Source organism: Hyaena hyaena, unplaced genomic scaffold (genome assembly GCF_003009895.1).
Source record: "Hyaena hyaena isolate Hyena2069 unplaced genomic scaffold, ASM300989v1 scaffold_129, whole genome shotgun sequence".
NCBI lineage: Eukaryota > Metazoa > Chordata > Mammalia > Carnivora > Hyaenidae > Hyaena > Hyaena hyaena.
This window is the reverse complement of record NW_024080763.1, coordinates 2,242,693-2,261,831: the sequence shown is the minus strand read 5'-3', so window position 1 is coordinate 2,261,831 and position 19,139 is coordinate 2,242,693. Positions and strand designations below refer to the sequence as shown.

Below are 19,139 nucleotides of genomic sequence, written 5' to 3'. Positions count from 1 at the left end.
GGGGGGGGGGGGGGGGGAGTGGGAGGGGACAGAGTTACAAACTTAAAAAGTGATTGATTTGATTCTATCTGCAATTCCAATGTTTTTAAACCCACTACCTTGGATCAATTCAGAAATAATGGCTAAATATGAATCTGAAACTACAAATAAAACCCGCCCCCGGCCCCCACCAATTTGTAGATGTAAAGAAGAATTTAGCCCCATCCCACTGGCCGCAAGCAGACAACCATGGAACCTTCCCCGCGGAAGAGCAAGATGGCAGGATGACCCAAGTGGGCTAACGGCCCCGGGCCGGTTAGACTAAAGGCCCTAGGGTTCCAAGCATTTGTGTCTTCGAGTAACCTAGACATTGAGGATCTATCATCCTTTCTGGCTGGGATGGCAAACAAGCCAGCCATTTAAGATAGGCCACGAGCCACGGGCTTAAAAAAAAGAAGAAGAAATCTCTGCTGTTGCATATTTTTTACAACTGTTTAAAAAGCAGTGAAACAGCTGTTGCTGTCAGTAACTCACACAGAAAACATGCACACGAACACACACTCGGTGGGGGGGCGGGGGGGGCGCTGCCTCTGGATGTGGTATCACACTGGCAGCTTCTCTGTCTGCTCTTGGGTGGGCCTAGGCCTCTGGAGGACCAGGCAGGGAAATGGAGAGCAGGTGTGGAGAGCAATAATCCCTGTTGCTTGGCATTCAGACCATGTAATCTCCTCCCCTTGAGTGTGGCCTGGACCCTGTAACTTGCTTCTAACCGACAGAGTACATAATGGTGATGGACGGACACTCTAGCGATCAGATTACAAATGACGTGACTTCCAACTTGCTGGTTGACCCTCCCCTTGCTGGCTCTGATGAGGCAGGCAGCCCTGATGGCCAGACCCAGCAGCAAGGCACTGAGGAAAGCCTCCAGCTGGCAGCCAGCAAAGAATGGAGTCCCTCCTTCCAACAGTGCCCTTAAGGAACTGAATTTTGCCAACAACCATGCAAGCTCTGAAGTACAGCCTTCCCCAGTCAAGCCTTCGGATGAGACCCCACCCTGCTGAAGCCTTGACTGCGGCCTTGGGAGAGGAGCAGCCTGAAGGAGCGGATGCAGTAAACTGGGTCAGGTTCTGACCACAGAAATTGTGCAATAGCGAGCGTGTGGTGTTGTAAGCTGCTGACTTTGGGAGTGAATTGTTATGCAGCAGTAGTTGCCAAATGCAGCAGGCAGCCCAAAGCCTGGGTTGGCGTCCTGATGCAGGCTGCCGCCACAGTATCCGCCACGAGAGAGTCAAGGCCTCACTTCTCCACAAGAGTGCTCAGCCCCCAGGGGGTAGGCACTGGGTGGACCTTCATCTTTCACAGATAAGTGCATGCTCGGCACCCAGCACCACGCCCGACGTGTGTTCAGGGTTCAGTAATGTCCATTTGAGCAACTATTTCTGTTGAGGACGGGAAAGGCAAGAAATCTTCCCTTTTAGTTCTCACAATAAGCAGAGTATTGGGGGGGAGAGGGGAGGGGTGAGGAGAAAAGAGGGGATGGGAGGAGAGAAGAGGAGAGGAAGAGGAGGGAGAGAGGGGAGGGGAGAGGAGGAGAGGGGAGAGGAGGGGAGGGGAGAGGAGAAGGGAGAAAACAAAACCTGGAGACTACTTGGAATGGCCATCTTGTGGCCCTTGAGCCTTCCGAGGGCAGGCTGACCTCTGGCTGGGTCTAGTGGCCAAGCTGGGCAGGTCCTATTCTGGCTCAGCCATCGAAGCTGAGCAGCACCATGACCCTCCCCACTGAAAGGCTCGCCTAGTGGCACTTGTGTCCTCAGAGTTAGAATCACAAACTACAGGAAGAAGGGGCCACATTTAGGAAAGTCGACGCCACTCTCTACCCAGAGAACCGTGGCCTTCACCTTTGCTCTCACGGTTCCGCCTGCTCACAGTGCTTCCTCCTCTCACCCACGTTCCGTCTCTGTTGACTCGGCAAACTCTCGCTCATCTTTCAAAACCCAGCCTGGCTTCAGCTCCCCCTCGTAACTTTCCTAAAACTCCCTGCCAGGCTCCCATTCCCTCTTCTGTGTCACTTCTCACCCTCCCTCCTGCTCCGGCAGAAGCCACAGGCCTTAACAACCACAGCCACGCCGGTCTCACAACCAGCCGTGGGGCCCACGCCCAGGGCCCAGAGCAGGGTGGGCACACAGTGAACAGACCAGACCCCCTCCGCCTGGGTCCCCACCCCTCCGCGCCCAGGGAGTGGCACAACGTCGCAGCTTTGTGGCCCCTGCGGCTGAGACACAGTGATCTTCCTCAGAAGGAGGAACTAGGGAGCACGACAGGAAGACAGTCAGCGAACAGGAAGCATACTCTTGAGAGAATGTTCCAGCCTTGGGAGCTGCGGCCGGGGACTGTCTGGGGGAGGAGGGCAGAGCAGCTGTGAAAACACCTCAGTGGGCGGCGAGGGGTCACTCAGTCACGGAGCCTTTCCTCCCCGGGCTGACAGTTACATAATCATGTCCACACGAGCGCATAACTGGTGTGTGTCAACTGCTCTTGGGCTGGGGGGGGGGGGGGGGGGGGCGGGGGGAGGCAGTCTGCTCCCCGAGGCTCCCAAGTGTGGGAACCAGCAGGTAGGATGTGGCGAGCTGCTCCGAGGTCAGCGGGTGCGTCGGAACAAGACGGGGTGGGTTCCTGAGGAGAAGGACAGAACCGGGCTGGAAGCATCCAGGCACAAAGATGTACCACATGGTGCAGCACCGGGAGGGCTGCCCCGGCACAGACGCGGCGTGGGGGGACAGTCCTGCTCTCCTCTGACCGGGCCACAGTCAGAGCCGCAGGCGCCGTTTCAAGATCACCACCAAAGGGACAGAGACAAATTCAGGGAGTGACCAGGGCAGGACTTTAAGGCGGGTCCTTCTGGAGGCAACGGTGTGAAACAAAAGCAGCAAGTGTAAGACTGGATGTGCATACGGCTGTGTACACACACGTACACACTCATACACACACACACAACACTCATCTGCACAGGTAATCTGGTGGGAGACTAAAGCTGCTTTTTAATACCAGTTTTCCCTTCCAGCTTTCCAGCGAATTTCCTAAAATTTCCATAACAAACCCATCTTCCTGCCATCACTGGTGAGGATATGAGGCCAGAACACACACCATCCAAGGAAGGTATTGGGGCATATTCGTTTCTACCACAATCTGTCGGCCTATAACCACGGGATTTTAGTCTTCGGGGTTTCTGGAAGCTCCAAACCTGAAATCCTGGCTTCAGCAATGTGGGGTCCCCAGGGGGATCTGAGTGAGGGGCTGTCCCAGCCCATTGCCAGCTGCTGGTGGAGGTGGTCAGTCCTAGGCGTGCCCGGGCCTGCGGACACACCACTCTGCCTCTGCCATCATGAGGTGTCTGTCCTCTCTGCGTGTCCCTGTGTCCAAATTTCCCTTCTCAGAGGGGGATCAGCCAGGGGATCAGGGGCCACCCTGGTCCAGTATAACCTCACGTTAACTTGAGTCCATCCGCAAAGACTCTGTTTTCCAACAAGGTCGCCCTCACACGTACGGCGGCCATTAGAACTCCAGCACAGTTTTGTGAAAGGCGTAACCCATGACAAGAGACAGGCAGCCCAAAGACAAGCAAGACACAGCGGCTCTGGCTGCTGTCGTCCGCATCTGGCAGGCACTGCCATCTGGGACAATGACACTTGGTCTATGTGACTCTATGAGGAAGAAGTGGATCCGAAGTGTGGATGCTCCCAAAAGGCAGATTTGGTTTCACAACAGGAAGAATATTCTCGCAGAGTTGGACTGGTCATCCTGGGTCCTGCAGACCCCACTCCAGGGTCCTGGACCAGCCTGCGGGTCCCTCATCTCTGATGTGCTCATACCGTGGAGACGGCTGGGCTAAGTGGCTTTCAGGTCCTGGAAGACCCGAGCCGCTGCCGTCAATGCAGAATCCTTGTGACGGGAGCATCGCAGTGCTGGCCCAGCCACGCCCACGCCCTCCAGGGTCATGCCCGCTGTGCCTCAGTCATACCGGGCAGCCCCTGCTTTTTACAACCAGGCAGCCCTGCCCCTCATTTTCCCTCCTTCTGGTCTTTCGAGGAAAGCCAGAGACCGAAGGCTTGGAGCTCCAGGGGTGAAGGCGGCGCTCGGGTTGTGACACAAGGAATCGCAGAAGCTAAACCGCCCGGCAAACCCTGACGCCCCTGATCCCCAGGGGGTTTCACGTGCCCTGACAGGACCCGAGGAAGGTCCCACGTCCCCAGGCCAGAGGCTGAGGGCCCAAAGACTGCGGTCAGAATGTCTGAAAAAACACTCCCCAATTTGTTTAGACCCACCGAAGGCTGCACCAAGAATAACATTTACATAAGAAATAGCAGTAACATTGCAAGTTAAGCTTGTTTATTTAAAAAAAAAAAAGGCAAGATCTTGCTCATGATGAGAAAGTCATTCTTTAAAACTGCCTTTTCTCCCCCAAATGCAAGAGATCCAGGCTCACCTCTCCACGGGGTCCCTGAGCATGACGATCAGCTTGGCGTCTGGCTGGAAGGCGTGGATGAAGTCCTGGGTCAGGAAGGGCGGCTCCCCATCTGTGCTGTTGTCGTAGAAGAAGCTCCAGGCATTGTTGTCCCACATAGTGGAGGCACTGGCCTCCCCTAGGAACAGGGAAGGTGGCAGCTGAGCAGGGCTGGGTTCTGCGCTCCCGCAGGGCAGCCTGCCGTCGGGGCCACACGTGGCTCAGATGCCTTCCCCCTCACCAGCCACAACGGCTGAGCTGGGCCACCGTCGCCGGCACAGGGGGCTCCAGGAAGAGGCGGCTGACCATGACCTCCCCTGTCATGGTGACTTCCCCCGCCACCCCACCCCACCCCCTCCCCAAAGGCCTCCATCTGGAAATCAAGGTGACCCCCCGAACCGCTGAGCACCTGCTTTCTTCCTGCTCCTCTCCGGGATGTGCCCAAAAAAACCCTCTACCAGCATCTGGCCACCCAATTTCATGATGTTTGACTTTGTGCACAGTGCTGTGGCATTTTAAGGGCCTGCCAAGAATGTACTAGATGGTTCCCTTCGAAAAGTGCCAGGGATGAAGGAGCAGCTTAAGGAAGCTAACTCCCTTCAGGAAATTAGATGCAATCAGCATCGGATTTTGTGTGAAACCCCAGCGGTGGTCCGGGGCACACTCTGTCTGAGACCAAATGAGAGGGAGGCTTGGCGGGAAGGCTCGTGGGACCTCGGTCTCAGGTGCTGTGTCCAACGGGCTCGCCCACCCCATCGCCCCACACGCAGCTGGCATTCACTCAGTACTGACTGGATGGATGGACGGTTGGTCTGGCCCTGATTTTATGACAGTCTGTGTGAACAAAGGAGGAAATGTTAAACACACATAAACCGGGGAGGGGCCAAGATACACACATTTCAACATCTCCCTCTCAGGCACTTGAACTGATTCCCTGACTTTTCTTTTCTTTTTAGGAGAATCTTCAGAGACTTAGAAAGAAAGGCAAGTCGATCAATTACACACAAATTCAATTTCCTGACATTTTACATGGGTATTTGATACATCTCAAAGTCACTTAGTCCAGGAAAATCTGAGCCCAAACACTAGTTTCTTTGATCAGGGATGAGTGCATCACAATAACGCAGGGGGTTGGCAAGGCCCTGTCCTTTCTGTAGAATGTTCAGATGTTCAGGGGAGCATTTCCGTTCTGGCTTTTCCTTTCTTGTTTTCTAAGATCAGACCGTAGAACACGTGAAAGACATGCCCATCAGAAGCCCTTTGAACATTCCACTCACAATGAATATGAGAATATTACAACAAGGAAAGTATCTAAAACTAAACTGGCACAGATTCGGCCAGAACTCATGAATATACTAGTTCTACAATCAGAGAAACATCTGTTCCTCCACCCGTCCTTCCGTCCATCCATCTCCATTCATTTCACATCCATCTATCCAGAAGACATTCATCTAGTGTCTAAAAGGTGCCTGGCAGTGTGCTTGGCATTGGGGATCGAGAAAGGAAACGGGGCAATCCTTCTCTTCTCTTCCCTGACCTTACTATCTAGGAGAAGACCCACAACTCCATCAGCAATCAGATGCCCAGCTGAGCACTTTGTCAGGGCAGATCAGGGGGTCCTGACAGCAGAGGCAGGAGCCTTTCAGTGCGTCTGGGGCCCCACCCCCGAGAACCCCGTCATTGGAATCCCTTGCGACTCTGGTCATTAGCGCAGATCACTGAGCAAAGGCTCTCTCTGACCCCTGACCCGTGAGCCAAGATGAAGCAAGACCCTCATGCTCTACTGAAGATCTAACCCGAGACTCTAAAGCAGAGCTGAATCACGTTTCAGGGCTGGGAGGAGCCCGAATGGATCTGGTCCAACGAGCCCATTATACAGATGTGCAGACTGAAGGCCAGGAACACAAAGATTGACTTATCACGTGGCACAGAGCTGGCCAGTGGCACAGGCCGGGCTTCACTGCCAGCTGTCCACCTGCCTCTGCACCACCAGGCAACTCATCAAATTCTGTGCTAGGTACGCATCAGAGCAGCAAAATTTTTCCTTAATTTTCCCTTTTAAATCTGGAAGTAAGTCAAATTAGAAAACCAAACTCAGGCTTTCCTTTTTCATTCATTATCTTAGGCTCTATTTCTTAGCCCTAGGATGTATATTTTTAGCTCCTTCATAGGAACAGATTCTCCCAGAGGCACACGGTGTGGGAGTCACAATCAAATATTAATTAGAGTTGTGATGTGAGGTGTGTAGACCCAAGGCTGCTAGAAAATAGCGAGTAGCCAATTCACACTGGGGGGGTGGGGGGGGTGTATGATCTCACCCGGCTCTCAGAACTTGATGTGAGTTAAAAAAAAAAAAAAAAAAAAAACAATAAATAAATCAGAGCTTAGACATGTAAACCTATCTCCTTAGACAGGAGAAAGCAAAAGGCCATATTTCAAATGGTTGACTGCAATTCCTCTGAGCTGCTAAAAAGATTCATCGAATTTGAGAATCAAAATACATTTAGGAAAATTTCAAAAACCAAACAAACCGATTGCTGCCTTAGGTAACCAATTTAAGCAAAATATGTGATTAGATTTCTCTCTTTCAAAAGGTATAAGTGGATATATGTCTTTTTCTAAGCTGAATTCAATACAAAGAGTGGATAGATAGGTTTTTTTATAAACCGTTCTTGTGAATTTAAAAAAAAATGATTATTAATCAAACCACCTCATTCTGCACATCTAAAGGCATTACGTGGATAAGGGCTAGGCTTTTTCAACAGCAATTAGCCACCAACAATGTGTTTGAGCTGCATCTATTTCAGGAGAGATTGCTTCAATCTTTCGCCAGGCCCCAGTGGCCCGGGAATTACAAAAGCCACAATATTACATCAATGACTAATTGGTTATCTGCAATCACGATGGCCCATCCAAACTCAGACCAGTATGCCATGAGACCAAGCCTGTGCACTTAATTTAAATAAAAACAATGAAATGTCGACTTCTTTAAGCAACCATTTCTGGTGCAGTCTAGTCTCACAGAACTAATTCTGCTTTACAGAAATGGCGCAAGTGATGTAAACATCTTATGGAGGGGTAAGAAACGACGGCCAGGTTGGGAAGGGCACCTTCAACAGAGGCGGCAAGCGTCAGGCAAATGTTCCATGGGCGCAGCAAAAGCTGGACCGATGTCAGGGAAGAAGGGGCCCGGTGGGAATGGGGGCCCAGACCCAGGGCGTGAGTGGCCCCAACGGGAGCTGCCCAGAAGCCTCACCGATGATGATCCCCGTCATCCTGCTCTGTTCCTTTGCAGAGCTGGCCTGCAGTCCTTGATGAATCTGGTGTGCAGCCAGGTCAAAGAGGTCCAGGTAATCTTCCACGGGGTAGCGGTCCCGAAGCCCATCTCTCAGGCGGACAATTCCTACGAGAACCGAGAAGTAGAGTTACTGAGAACTAGGTTGCAAAGCGCTAGATGGTGGCCTCCGAGGGCATAACAGAGAGGGATCTAAAGGGCCGGAGGCCCACCAGCTGCAGGCGGTGGCTCACAGGAAAGACGTGTGTAAATCGGCTGTCTTCTTTAATCCGTGCACGTTTTGGGGAGTGGGAGGCCACCACCGAGCTACAAGTGGCGGCTTCAAGGACGGTGCACCTGCTCAAGACCTATAAAAGCATCTGTTTGGAGGACCAGAGGCTTAGGGGCTGGTTACCATGTGCACCAGATGGGCCCTGACGTGTCTGAACAGCAACGGCATCCAGAAGGCACACATTGTAGCAAACAGAAAAGGGTGTTTTTATCTGAGCTTCTATTTCTGGCCTGTTTGATCCAGCAGCTTGTCTGTCTGCCTAAATGGGGCGGAAAGGATAGTCCCGGGACAAACCCTTGGTTGAACTCACCAGTCATTCCGGCATTGACCGACGCAGCCTAAACGTGCCCCTGGCCTTCAAAGTGGGTGAATGTCACGTGCGAATATATTTACAACCCACTGTCCCAAACCACAACTACCAAGGTTAACGGAAAGCAGAGAGAAAATATCCATGTGCAAAATAGCAAGAGGGTCAAGGAGACCCTGGGGAGCGGATTCCAGAAGCATGTTCTTGTGCTTCCCTCTTCCCTGCCAGGGGGAAGCTGGTTTTCATTAGGGTGAATGGTGAGCTGTGCAGGGAGATCACCCCACGTGAAACCGTGGCTCCCACAGCCGCTGCTGCCAAACCACAAAAGACACATTTACACTTCTGTTCGTTCACTCCGGGAAGAACATCAAAAGGACTAAGTCAATTTGTCAGGAAACAAACAGGACTTGGTCTAAACTTGGGTTCTACTAAGGAAAACTTTAAAGATTCCCTTCTAAGCCACCTGGGTCCTTTGCATGAAACACGTCGAGTCCCACCCCAGCTTTGACATTTGTCAAAGTGAGCAAACATCTCCTGGCAGAAGGGAAAAAGCTGAGCGGAAACAGTGACATCAGGGCTGCAGGGTGGCTCGGGCTGGGTGGAGGCGGTGTCCACAGTCACCCCGGTGAGACAGGGGTGCTGTGAGCAAGGTCACCCAGAATTATGTGGATGTGATTTTCATTCTGAACTTGGGGCAGATGGACAGAGCAGGTCAGAGAAAGTTAGGCCCAAAGCAGCTCGATGACGTGTTCACAGCCCTGGGAGAAGCCAGCCAGAAACTCAAACCTCCCTCTGCGTGGCAGCCTTTGTACAGTGTCCCCTGGGCAGGGGGGGTGGGGGGGGAGGGTCAGGCAGGAAGAGCTGCAGAGCTGGGGGCAGACAGCCCCAGAAATACGTCCACCTGGCTCTTAACCTCTCACCGCTGACAGGTGTACCAAAGCTCTTCAGAACAAGAGCGGCTGCTGATTCTGCACCCTTGCCCTGCATACAGCCGGCACTCAATAAATGCTCCCTCAGTGGCTGGGAGCCGGGTTCCAGCCCCACTGGATGTTTGCGTGGGGCGCCCTGGACTAGCCAACTGTCTGCTCCCTGCATCTCGGGGTGTTTCCTCACCTCCTGCCCAGCCTCCCTGGCAGCGCCTGGCACCACCACCGGAAGTGGGATATGAGCCGGAAACCACTGAAGCGGGAAGGCGGGAGACGGGGACAGGAAGAAGAAAGCGCAGACGCAGGCCCCGCCCCTCGCGGCGGCACCTGGCACTCACCAAAGCGCTTCCGGGTCCACCAGTGGGGCTCCTTGATGGCGGAGAACTTGACTTCCGGGTGCAGCCGGAGGCGGTCGTAGAGGTCGGTGGTGCCGCACTTGGGCTGCCCGATGATGTAGAAGCGCGGCAGGCAGCGGAGGCGGAAGTGCTTCCCGCTGGCGTGGGACAAATGGCCCCAGAAGGCCTTGCGCAGGGCGTCGAAGGTGGAGCGGAAGCGCTTGGAGTAGAGCACGTAGGAGTTGGTCAGGTAGGGGTCGGTGGTGTTCCTACCCGTGAACTCCTCGTACCAACAGGGGCTCTTGCTATTTGGAAGAAATTTATTGGGGATTACTGAAAACATCTGCAACAAAAGAGAAAAAAAGGGAGAGACACGCTGAGGGGGGGAAATTAGCAAGAACGTGTTCTAGCCGCGATGCGATCCTGCCCTAATCCTCACGACAGTGTTTGCGTCTGAACTCTTAAATGATAATGGCTAAGCAATAAAATAACGCAAAACTTGGTAAATAGCCAAGGCCGTGTTTTTCCTTAGACCAAAATAAAACTAAAATTTGGAGAGAATGAAGATAAAAGCTTACTCAAAATCCGTTCTACCATGATTTATCTTTCTTTCTCGCACACGCGCGCACAGCAATCTAATTAAATTTCACAGTTGGACTCTTTTTACTAGTTGTGTATTTAAATGACCATTACAGACAAAAATACTAATTAGGACACAATCGAAACAGGATGCTGGTGATCTACAAAAGCAACTTGAACCACCATGGCTGCGGTTCAAGTCCTGCAATTAAATTATGAGAAGTGGTGGCTCTTCCTGTATTTCTAGCTTCGCCACTCAGTACTTTGAATTTCCTCCTTGGCATAAACATCGTGAACAGACAGCCCTCTCCCAGCGCACTCTGATCTGTGAGGCTGTCAAATTATCCTTGTTACACATGAGACATTTTTTCCGTCATTTTTCTTCCCGGGTTCCCAGAGATGGCCACAGAAGAGGAAGCATCTATTTTTAAAAATCAATCAGTGGAGATTAGCACAAGGCTACTCACATGCAATTCTTGCTTCTTGAGATCTTCTATGTCGGGGAGCTGCCTGGTGGTGAACTCTATCCTGGTCGTGATGCTGTTGATAATTAATTTAATGCTTGGGTAGTCTTTCACGTATGAAATATTATTTACAGGGGGCTGGTGATGATGCTCTTTTGTGTCACTTGGGCTTTCACCATCCATCAAGCTGGGATTGCTGGGGAAGGCTCCGTAATGGAAAGGCGAGGAGATGAGAAGCTCTTGGTGAGCTCCAGAAAGGATGTAAGAGGCCATCACCAAGGTCATGATCATCACTCCGAAAACGAGGCTACATCGCTTCCCCTTCTTGAAGCGCAGAAACCTGCCCCAGCTCTCATTCCCCTCAGCCCTCACCTCGAGAACAGCAAGCAAGTTCATCTGCTTACCGTCCACACGAAGCACAATTTTATTCTCTCCTTTGCACGCAGGGCACTCCGGGTGACCGTCAAGGGGGCCTCCTCCGCAGCCAACCTGCTGTTTTTGCTCGTTGTGGGGCAAAAACTGTATGCAGCAATTGATGCAGTGCCTCATGGTAATGCCCTTGGACTTCTGGCCCACAGAGCCATGGGAGAGCCCCCGCGGAGCCCAGATGCGTGCAAGTGGTGCTGGAAAACTTTCAAGGATGTCTTTTGATTACATAAGATGGTTTTAAGGCACAAGCAATGGAAACAAATATAAAAACGAGCAGGCACCAAAGCTCTAGACAATGAGGAAGTGCCTTCTTTGGTTCAACTCTGAAAGACAACAAAAAGAAGTGATCTCCAATTGTCATGTTCTGTAACAGCCACTGAAGCCTTAGAAAAAGCCACAAGTTTGGGAACAATGCTGCCTGTCCTTCAGGTTTTTCCCATGGCACACGATGAAGTGGAAGAATTCTTGCAGGAGAACACAGAAACATCCAAGAGATTAGAAGGGATCATGGTCTCAGTGAGGGACAGGTTGGCATTCCATCCTCGGGGACATGCATGAAGACTTCTTCTACATCTCGTGTTCCTTTAAAATGTTTCCTCTTTGGGGGAATCCAAGTCTTTAAAAGGTCAGACTACCTAAACAACAGAGAAAAGAGGTTTGAGTACATTGTGTGAGGATCGCAATAACCCTGAGACCACCTTCCAAGGAGAGAAGTTCTTTTCCCACTCCTGTGTTTCAGCCAGTCTGCTCGGTCACAAGCAAGGCACAAAAAAATCATGCAGGATAAAAGGAGACGTTTCAGGTCCTTAGGGTTTGGCTTTGGAGTTCAAGCTCACCACCAAATGTGACTCCAGCACTGGCACCACATCAGACACATCATATTTTGCACAGCTCATATACCCTCTAGTGTCCCAGACATGCCACAGCCAAGTACCGGATCCTAGAATCTCAGGAGTTCATAGTCATGCTCAGAGGCATGCACAGTCAGTGACTGTTTGGAAGTATCAGTGCTTTAAAACCAACAAAATACCCAAGAAGCAGCCTGGTTAGGAGAGGAGTGTGCGGAGATCATGTTTTTTTCTCTCCTGATAGCACCGAGCGCCTCTTACCGAGATCTAACCTTTATTATCAGTTTAGGAGGCAAAAGTTAATGACAATTTGGAAACACTGAAATGATTCTCTCCTTCAGTAGAGTGTATCATATAAAAAACCATTTGACTTTAAGTTATTAAGCAATTAAATCCAACGTGCGGTATTCTCCCGAGGAACATAACACTCAGACCCTGAAATCATTTTTCACTTTCATCATCCGGGGGAAAACATGATTCTTAAAAATCCATTAACAGAATTCTGTGGTTATAAAATAGATTGTTGCCCGAATGACACTTCTTTGTAGATGCTGTAAAAAGAGCAAAGGAGGAGGCTTAGTTTCCAATAATAGTAGACCACCACTAACTACCTGTGTGGCCTCAAGTAAGCCACAGAACCTCTCTGAGCTTGGCCTTCTTCCCTAGTAAAACTGGGGTAAGAGTATCTCCCTTATAAGACTGTTGTTGCAAGTACTAAGTTAGTTAATGCACACAAAGAGTTTGCGTAATGCCTACACATAGTTGGCCTCCCTGGAAGGTAGGCAACATTAATAACTGTCATCGATGACCATTACTATTAGGACTTTTAATTGTCAGTGAATGCCAAGAACACTTGAAGTGGAATCAAAGATGGGAAATCCTATCATATTAATTTTCCTTAGCTCTTGAGAATTACCCCAAGGGCAGTGGACTCATCTCTGACTTGGCACAGCACGCGCGCATGCGGGCACGCGCGCGCGTGCACACACACACACACACATACACACACTCACAGCCCTCAAACAATCCTACCTTTCAAGGTGGGATTGACTAACCCTCCATTAAAACTTCCTTGTATTGGCTGGAAGGCTGAACAATGAGAACTCACAGGCAGAACCCTTCCCTTCCCTTGAAACAAAAGGCCCATGCTGTATCAAAGTACGTTGACCAAGAAATAGCCAAGCAACTTTTCCTAAAATGTCTTCCACTCAATGTTCTGCACATTGTTGGTACATGTTCTGTGCTTACATTACTCAGAGAAAAGGTAAGGTGGATAAAAATCAGACTTCCTTACAACAGGACTTTCTGAAGCCTTTAATACTCTATGAAGCCCTGCAAGAGCCTATCCACAGGAGAGGGATATAACACACAAAATTTCCAACACAAAATTGGCCATGGAATTCCCACTAATGTCGCAAGGAACCAGCTTGAGAAATGCTAGTTAGTAAAGGCTGAGATCGGGGTCAGGGCAGTTCTGGGAAGAGCAGAGGAGTGGAGGGAGGAGGGAGGGTGGAAGCAAACTGCTCTGCTCCCCTCTCATCCCTGAGAGCAGTTGGAGGGACGTGACAGGAGCCTCCAGGCTCAAATCTCTGCCTCCCACTTGCTTAACCACCCTTGACCCATCACTTGGTACAAACAATTCTTCCAAACCAAAGAAACAAAAGGGCAAGATCCCCTACTTAGAAATCCCATCACTAAGCCAAGAAAACATTTTTTTACACGTTGAAGACAAGGACAAGCAGGGTTAAGAGAAGGCTCCCACCAGGATCCCAGCGGGGAGTGTGTTCGCACCCTTCTGTGTCTCTGGCTGCAGAAAGTCTAATTAGGATTTTCTTTAAAAAAATATGGCCTTTGAAGCTCTAAGACAAGAATGTACAAAATCTGGACCCAACAGAATGGGCAAATATGTTCTTAAACACAAAGGTTTCTTTTTTTTTTTTTAATATTTTATTTCTAGGAGAGAGAGAGAGAGAGAGAGCGTGAGCAGGGGAGGGTCAGAGAGAGAGGGAGTCACAGACTGAAAGAGGCACCAGGCTCTGAGCTGGCAGTCAGCACAGAGCCCGACGCGGGGCTCGAACCCACGAACCGTGAGATCATGACCTAAGCGAAAGTCGGACGCTTAACCGACTAAGCCACCCAGGCGCCCCAACAAAGGTTTCTTATTACAAGCAAAGTAAGTAAACAGATCCGGGTAGTTGGGGAAGCTGACGGTCTCAACAGGGATGCTCTGGGACACGGTGAGCCCAAGCATGTGTACCCCGGGGCAGGCTGCCCCCTCCGGCCAGACCGTTCCTCCGGTCTTGCACCTTAAACATGAAACAGGGAGCAGAGAACTAGAGCGACAACTCATTCACCTGTTTGTTCTTTTGTTCCCTGGACCCCTTCTGAAGGGTAACTGTGTACCAGGCATTGCCAAAGATGCCACCGAAGTGTGGAGACCTAAAGCCAATACAAGATGGCAGCGGGGGTGGGGGGGGTGGCGACAGAATAAAAAATACACGTGTGGTCTTTGACGGCCCCAGGTCCTGGCATACAGCTTCTAAAACCCCTGGGATTTCCGAAGAGGCGACTGAAGCACCTTTTACCCTTCAGCCACACCTGAGCTTATGCTAATGAGGTGACTTTGGTGGAGCCCCGGAGTGCTTCAGGATGGGACTGGTCACCGGAAAGCCTGAGCCTTGATTAGCCAGTTGGGAGGTTGGAACTTCTCGACCTCCAGGGAGGAGACGGAGTTAATTATCAATGGCCAGTGATTTATTAATCACGCCTATGAAATGCAACCTCCATAAAAGCCCCGAAATGTCAGGATTCAGGGAGCTTTCTAGTTGGTGGAGATGCTGGGAGGGTGGCCCGTCCAGAGAGGAAGGCAGGGAGGCTCCACGCCCCTCCCCGCACACCTTGGCCCCTGCATGTGTTTCGTGTGGCTATAACAAACTGGTAATCATAAGTAAGGTGCTTTCCTGAATTCTCTGCATTGTTCCAGTCACTTATCAGAACTAAGGAGGGCCCTGTGGGAACCTCTGAATTTGTAGCCAGGCCAAACAGAAGTTGGGTAGCCTAGGGACCCAGTACTTGCAACTGGCATCTGAAGTGGGGGCAGTCTTGGGGGATGGAGCCCTTAACTTGTGGGGTCCCTGTGAGCTCCAGTGAGTTCTTACTGGAACTGAATTGAATTCAAGGGCACCCAGCTAGGGCCTGGGGAGTTGGAATTGTTAGCAAGGGGGAAGGATCAGAAGACCCTCTTTGAGAAAAAACACAAAGCTATCTTACGTTTACAAGTTTTACCAAAACATATGGCTAGCAGGTAGTACGCAAAACACCCCTTGATGATGTTGATTAAAAACAAGCCACATGACTATATACCATACATGGCTGGGGCCTTTGGATGTGCAGGGCCGGCAGCTTTGAGGCTTGCAGACCAAGCCTTGTGCAGACAGGAGTGGTACAGACGTGACACCAACAAGGAGACCCCTCCCCACCTGGCGGTTATATCCCACCAGGAGTTAGAGGCTACTGGGTAGCAGACAAGACATGTGACAAACCACAGTGCTAAGAGCTCTGAAGAAAATACAAAAGGAGAATTCAATGACACCATTAGAACAGGTGTTCACAGTGCAGCACGAGGGCCACATCATTCTTTGTCGTCAGGGGCTTTCCTGTGCGCGGACCTCTACCCCCCAGGTCAGACTTGCAGCCTGATCGTAAAGGGGTCCAGCAGCAGCTGGACCAGGGAAGACCAGTCGGGAGGGGTCACCTGAATCCCGAGAAGGAAGCCAGCCACGTGGGATCGGGAGACGAAAAGACCCTGTGAAGGTGAGAAGCTGGGGGTCAAAGCGCAGGGGGACAACGAGGAGGCTAGACCCCTGGGCTCTGGGGCAGGTGAGGGGTAGAAGCCAGATGGGAGAGGAGGCGGGAGCCAGACTCCCATAGGACCTAAAAGGCAGGAGTCAGGGCTGAGACTCATCCACATGCAGAAAAAAGGATGCACACTATGTATTCCTTCCAAAGGATCTTTACAATATGTATACTATTAACTAACATAACTCAGTGAAGAAAAATCGAATCACTGACACCGTGTTGAAAGGAAAATGGATTGCTATTGTGTTCCCGAATTGGCCCTTTCCGCACGCCACCGATTATCCTGAGAACCGTCGTGCAGAAACCTAACACTCAGGTTGTTCTTCCTTAAAAAATAAGCAATGTGTGTCCCTTGCACTTGAGCTGTCTGGAATGTCCACGTTTTGGTGCCAGTCGCCTCAGATTAATCAGGACCCTTGGCGCTCCATGCAGGTACTAAACCAAAGCACCCCGGTATGCATTTCAGGGAGACTGCTTCCCAGCCTGGGCTCACTGCTGTGCCCTGTGGATGCAGACTGTAAATGTGGGAACCAGCACCACCATGAGACATCAGATGACTGGTCCCAAAATAGAAAGTGTTCAATTACCCAGCTCTGGCTAGGATGCCCCCTATTAACCCATGTACCCCAAGCATCATTAGCAAGCCATTTATAACAAAATTGTAATTGAGAGACCCAGAAACACCACTTTAGAGTAAGTAATTGAATGCCCCCTCAGTGTAAGATCGATAAAGGGCATCCAATTTCACCCTAGGAAAAACTTATTAAATTATGGTGGCTATGAGCTGATATAGCAGAAGAAAGATGTACAAAACTTCAAAAGAAATCTGGATGGAGTTAAATAAATAGCTTCATTTAGGTAGAACATTTACATCTGCCCTCTGGGAGAAGAGAAGGGAAAAAAATAGCTAACTACATTATTTTCTTTGACTGTTTTAAGGAAAAAAGATTTGATGGGTCTTAAGTAACCTTTGCTAAAAACACAAGGCGTTCTTGTGATTTGCATGTCCTACTGCTGACATTTCTCTTCGGGCTACGTATATGGAAATACGTTTCTTCAAGGAATATTCATCAACAAGGGCAAGAGGGAACATTTTTCATGTTTAGCTCAAAAAGATCATAAGATCGTCTCTGAGACGGAGAAGCAGCAAGTCTGGAGAGTCCTGTACAAATGACAGATTCCCAGGTCCATCCTTATACCCGGAGCGTCACGCTTTTGATCACATGCAGTCAAATCAACAGAAGAAAGCTAGGACCCTCGATGATCACTCACTGTCTACGGCATACTGGATGGAAGACAGCAGTCCTACGGGCCAGGATGCCAACGCTTTAGGCAAGTCACTTAACTGATGTGGGGCTCTGTATTCTCCAAAGAAATCCCTGACGGTAACAGATCACTTACCTCACTGGGGCCTGAATACCTGGCTTTGACATTGAGCAAGTCTCGATACTCGTCCCTTCCCGTGTCCCTGGGTGTAAACTGGAAGTACACACTGGACCTATCCCGTAGCACTGATCAAGTGATCAATTCATACAAAGTGTTTAGGAGACTGACCCATGATAACTGCTAAATAACTGTTAGCTATTTTTGTATAGACACAGTCCCAGCCCAGGAGAAGTATTCAGTAAGTAGCAGTGGATTATTATTTACCGTCGATTATACTCTTGGTTCAAGTTTATTACCCTGCCTCATCTTCTACTCTTCGTCACATGAGTGACCTTGCAGCCCCTTCGACTAGTGGAGTGGAATGCATTTCTCCACCGTTTGGCCTCACTTTGAGACTTGCTCTGGCCAACACCAGCAGCAGAAGTGACCAGGTGCCAGTCCCAAGCCCAGGCCTTAAGACGCATCGTGTGTACCCACCTGCCCCCTAGACCTTTGCCGTCACCACGGGAAGAGTGTGGCGGCTGGGCAGCGTCTGGGGCATATAAAAGCTAACTGATATACTCATCCACAGGTTATGAACACTAGGTGTTCCTAAGTGAAGCCGGTATAACTGTACATTTATAAGTTCCAAAAAAGTGTGTTTATAGGAGTAAAGTGAATCACGAGTGACTCAGTCCAAAGCAATTCATCCAAAGACCCAATGAATCAACTTAATCAATGCCTTTGCCTAATGGAACCCCTTGGCTGACACCAGCGGCAGATGTGCCAAAACAGTGCCGGCCACGCAGATGGCAGCCCTGCCCAAACAAGACGAGACTGCCCAAATGTCACACGCCAGGTTACTTTCTGGCAAAATGTGTGTTTGTGACAGCTGCAGCTGTCGTGCTTTGTTAGCTGGACAACTGACTCCATTCTCCCCACTTTTTGTAAAGATGCCTTCTCCCTGCCTCTCTCTGGGACCGCTGTCATTTCTTCCGTGCTTCCTTGAGCAAACCCTTCCTAGAGCCTGGTCTTTATGATGTCCTTGCCAGAGTTGACCTTTCCTGATGACTGGAACACCTCCTCCATGCTCTGTCTACAAGAGGGGTTTCAAACTATGGGGCCTGCAGGGTCTTCCTGGCGGGCCCAAGATTGGTGTCCTATAAAACACAGGCAGTTTTTAAAAGTTATTAAAGGGGCGCCTGGGTGGCTCAGTCGGTTAAGCATCCGACTTCGGCTCAGGTCATGATCTCAAGGTTTGTGGGTTCGAACCCTGCATCAGGCTCTGTGCTGACAGCTCGGATCCTGGAGCCTGTTTCAGATTCTGTGTCTCCCTCTCTCTCTGCCCTTCCCCTGCTCACACTCTGTCTCTGTCTCTCTCAGAAATAAAACATTTAAAAATAAATAAAAGTTATTTTAAAAATCTTGTTGTTAATATTCATTTATTTTTGACAGAGAAGGAGAGCGTGAGCAGGGGAGGGTCAGAGAGAGAGGGAGACAGAGAATCTGAAGCAGGCTCCAGGCTCTGAGCTGTCAGCACGGAGCCCAACACAGGGCTTGAATTCATGAACCATGAGATCATAACCTGAGCCGAAGTTGGACATTTAAGTGACTGAGCCACCCAGGTGCCCCTAAAAGTTATTTTTAAAGTATATTTGACTGTGGGGGCATCTGGGTGGCACAGTCAGTTAAGCATCAACTTTTGATTTAGGCTCAGGTCATGTTCTCACAGTTTGTGGGATCAAGCCCCACATCTGGCTCTGTGCTGACAGTATGGAGCCTGCTTGGGATTCTCTCTCTCCCTCTCTCTCTCTTTGCCCCCTGCCCCATTCATGCACTCGCTCATACTCCCTTTCTCAAAATAAACATTTTTAAAAAGTTAAAGTACACCTGACTGTATGTTAGGTTTTCATCACCACTGTATGTGTTAATAATGACTACTTCACATGCCTTCCAGTACAGAAAATATATTCTAAACTAGT

The 19,139-nt window shown here is 50.2% G+C and overlaps 1 protein-coding gene across 5 annotated transcripts in view; it reads right to left on the bottom strand.

Moving 5' to 3' along the window:
* The window catches only part of CHST15 (carbohydrate sulfotransferase 15), an 80,496-nt gene that overhangs the window by 22,918 nt on the left and 38,439 nt on the right, over window positions 1-19,139 (bottom strand). For all 5 annotated transcript variants that reach the window (XM_039237954.1, XM_039237957.1, XM_039237958.1 and 2 more), the window contains 4 exons: window positions 10,661-11,721; window positions 9,618-9,957; window positions 7,737-7,883; window positions 4,463-4,619 (listed from right to left, as the gene is read on the bottom strand). In XM_039237954.1, coding sequence (XP_039093885.1) covers window positions 4,463-4,619; window positions 7,737-7,883; window positions 9,618-9,957; window positions 10,661-11,206 — 1,190 coding nt within the window. In that variant the 5' untranslated portion in view covers window positions 11,207-11,721. The remainder of the gene's footprint in view (window positions 1-4,462; window positions 4,620-7,736; window positions 7,884-9,617; window positions 9,958-10,660; window positions 11,722-19,139) is intronic.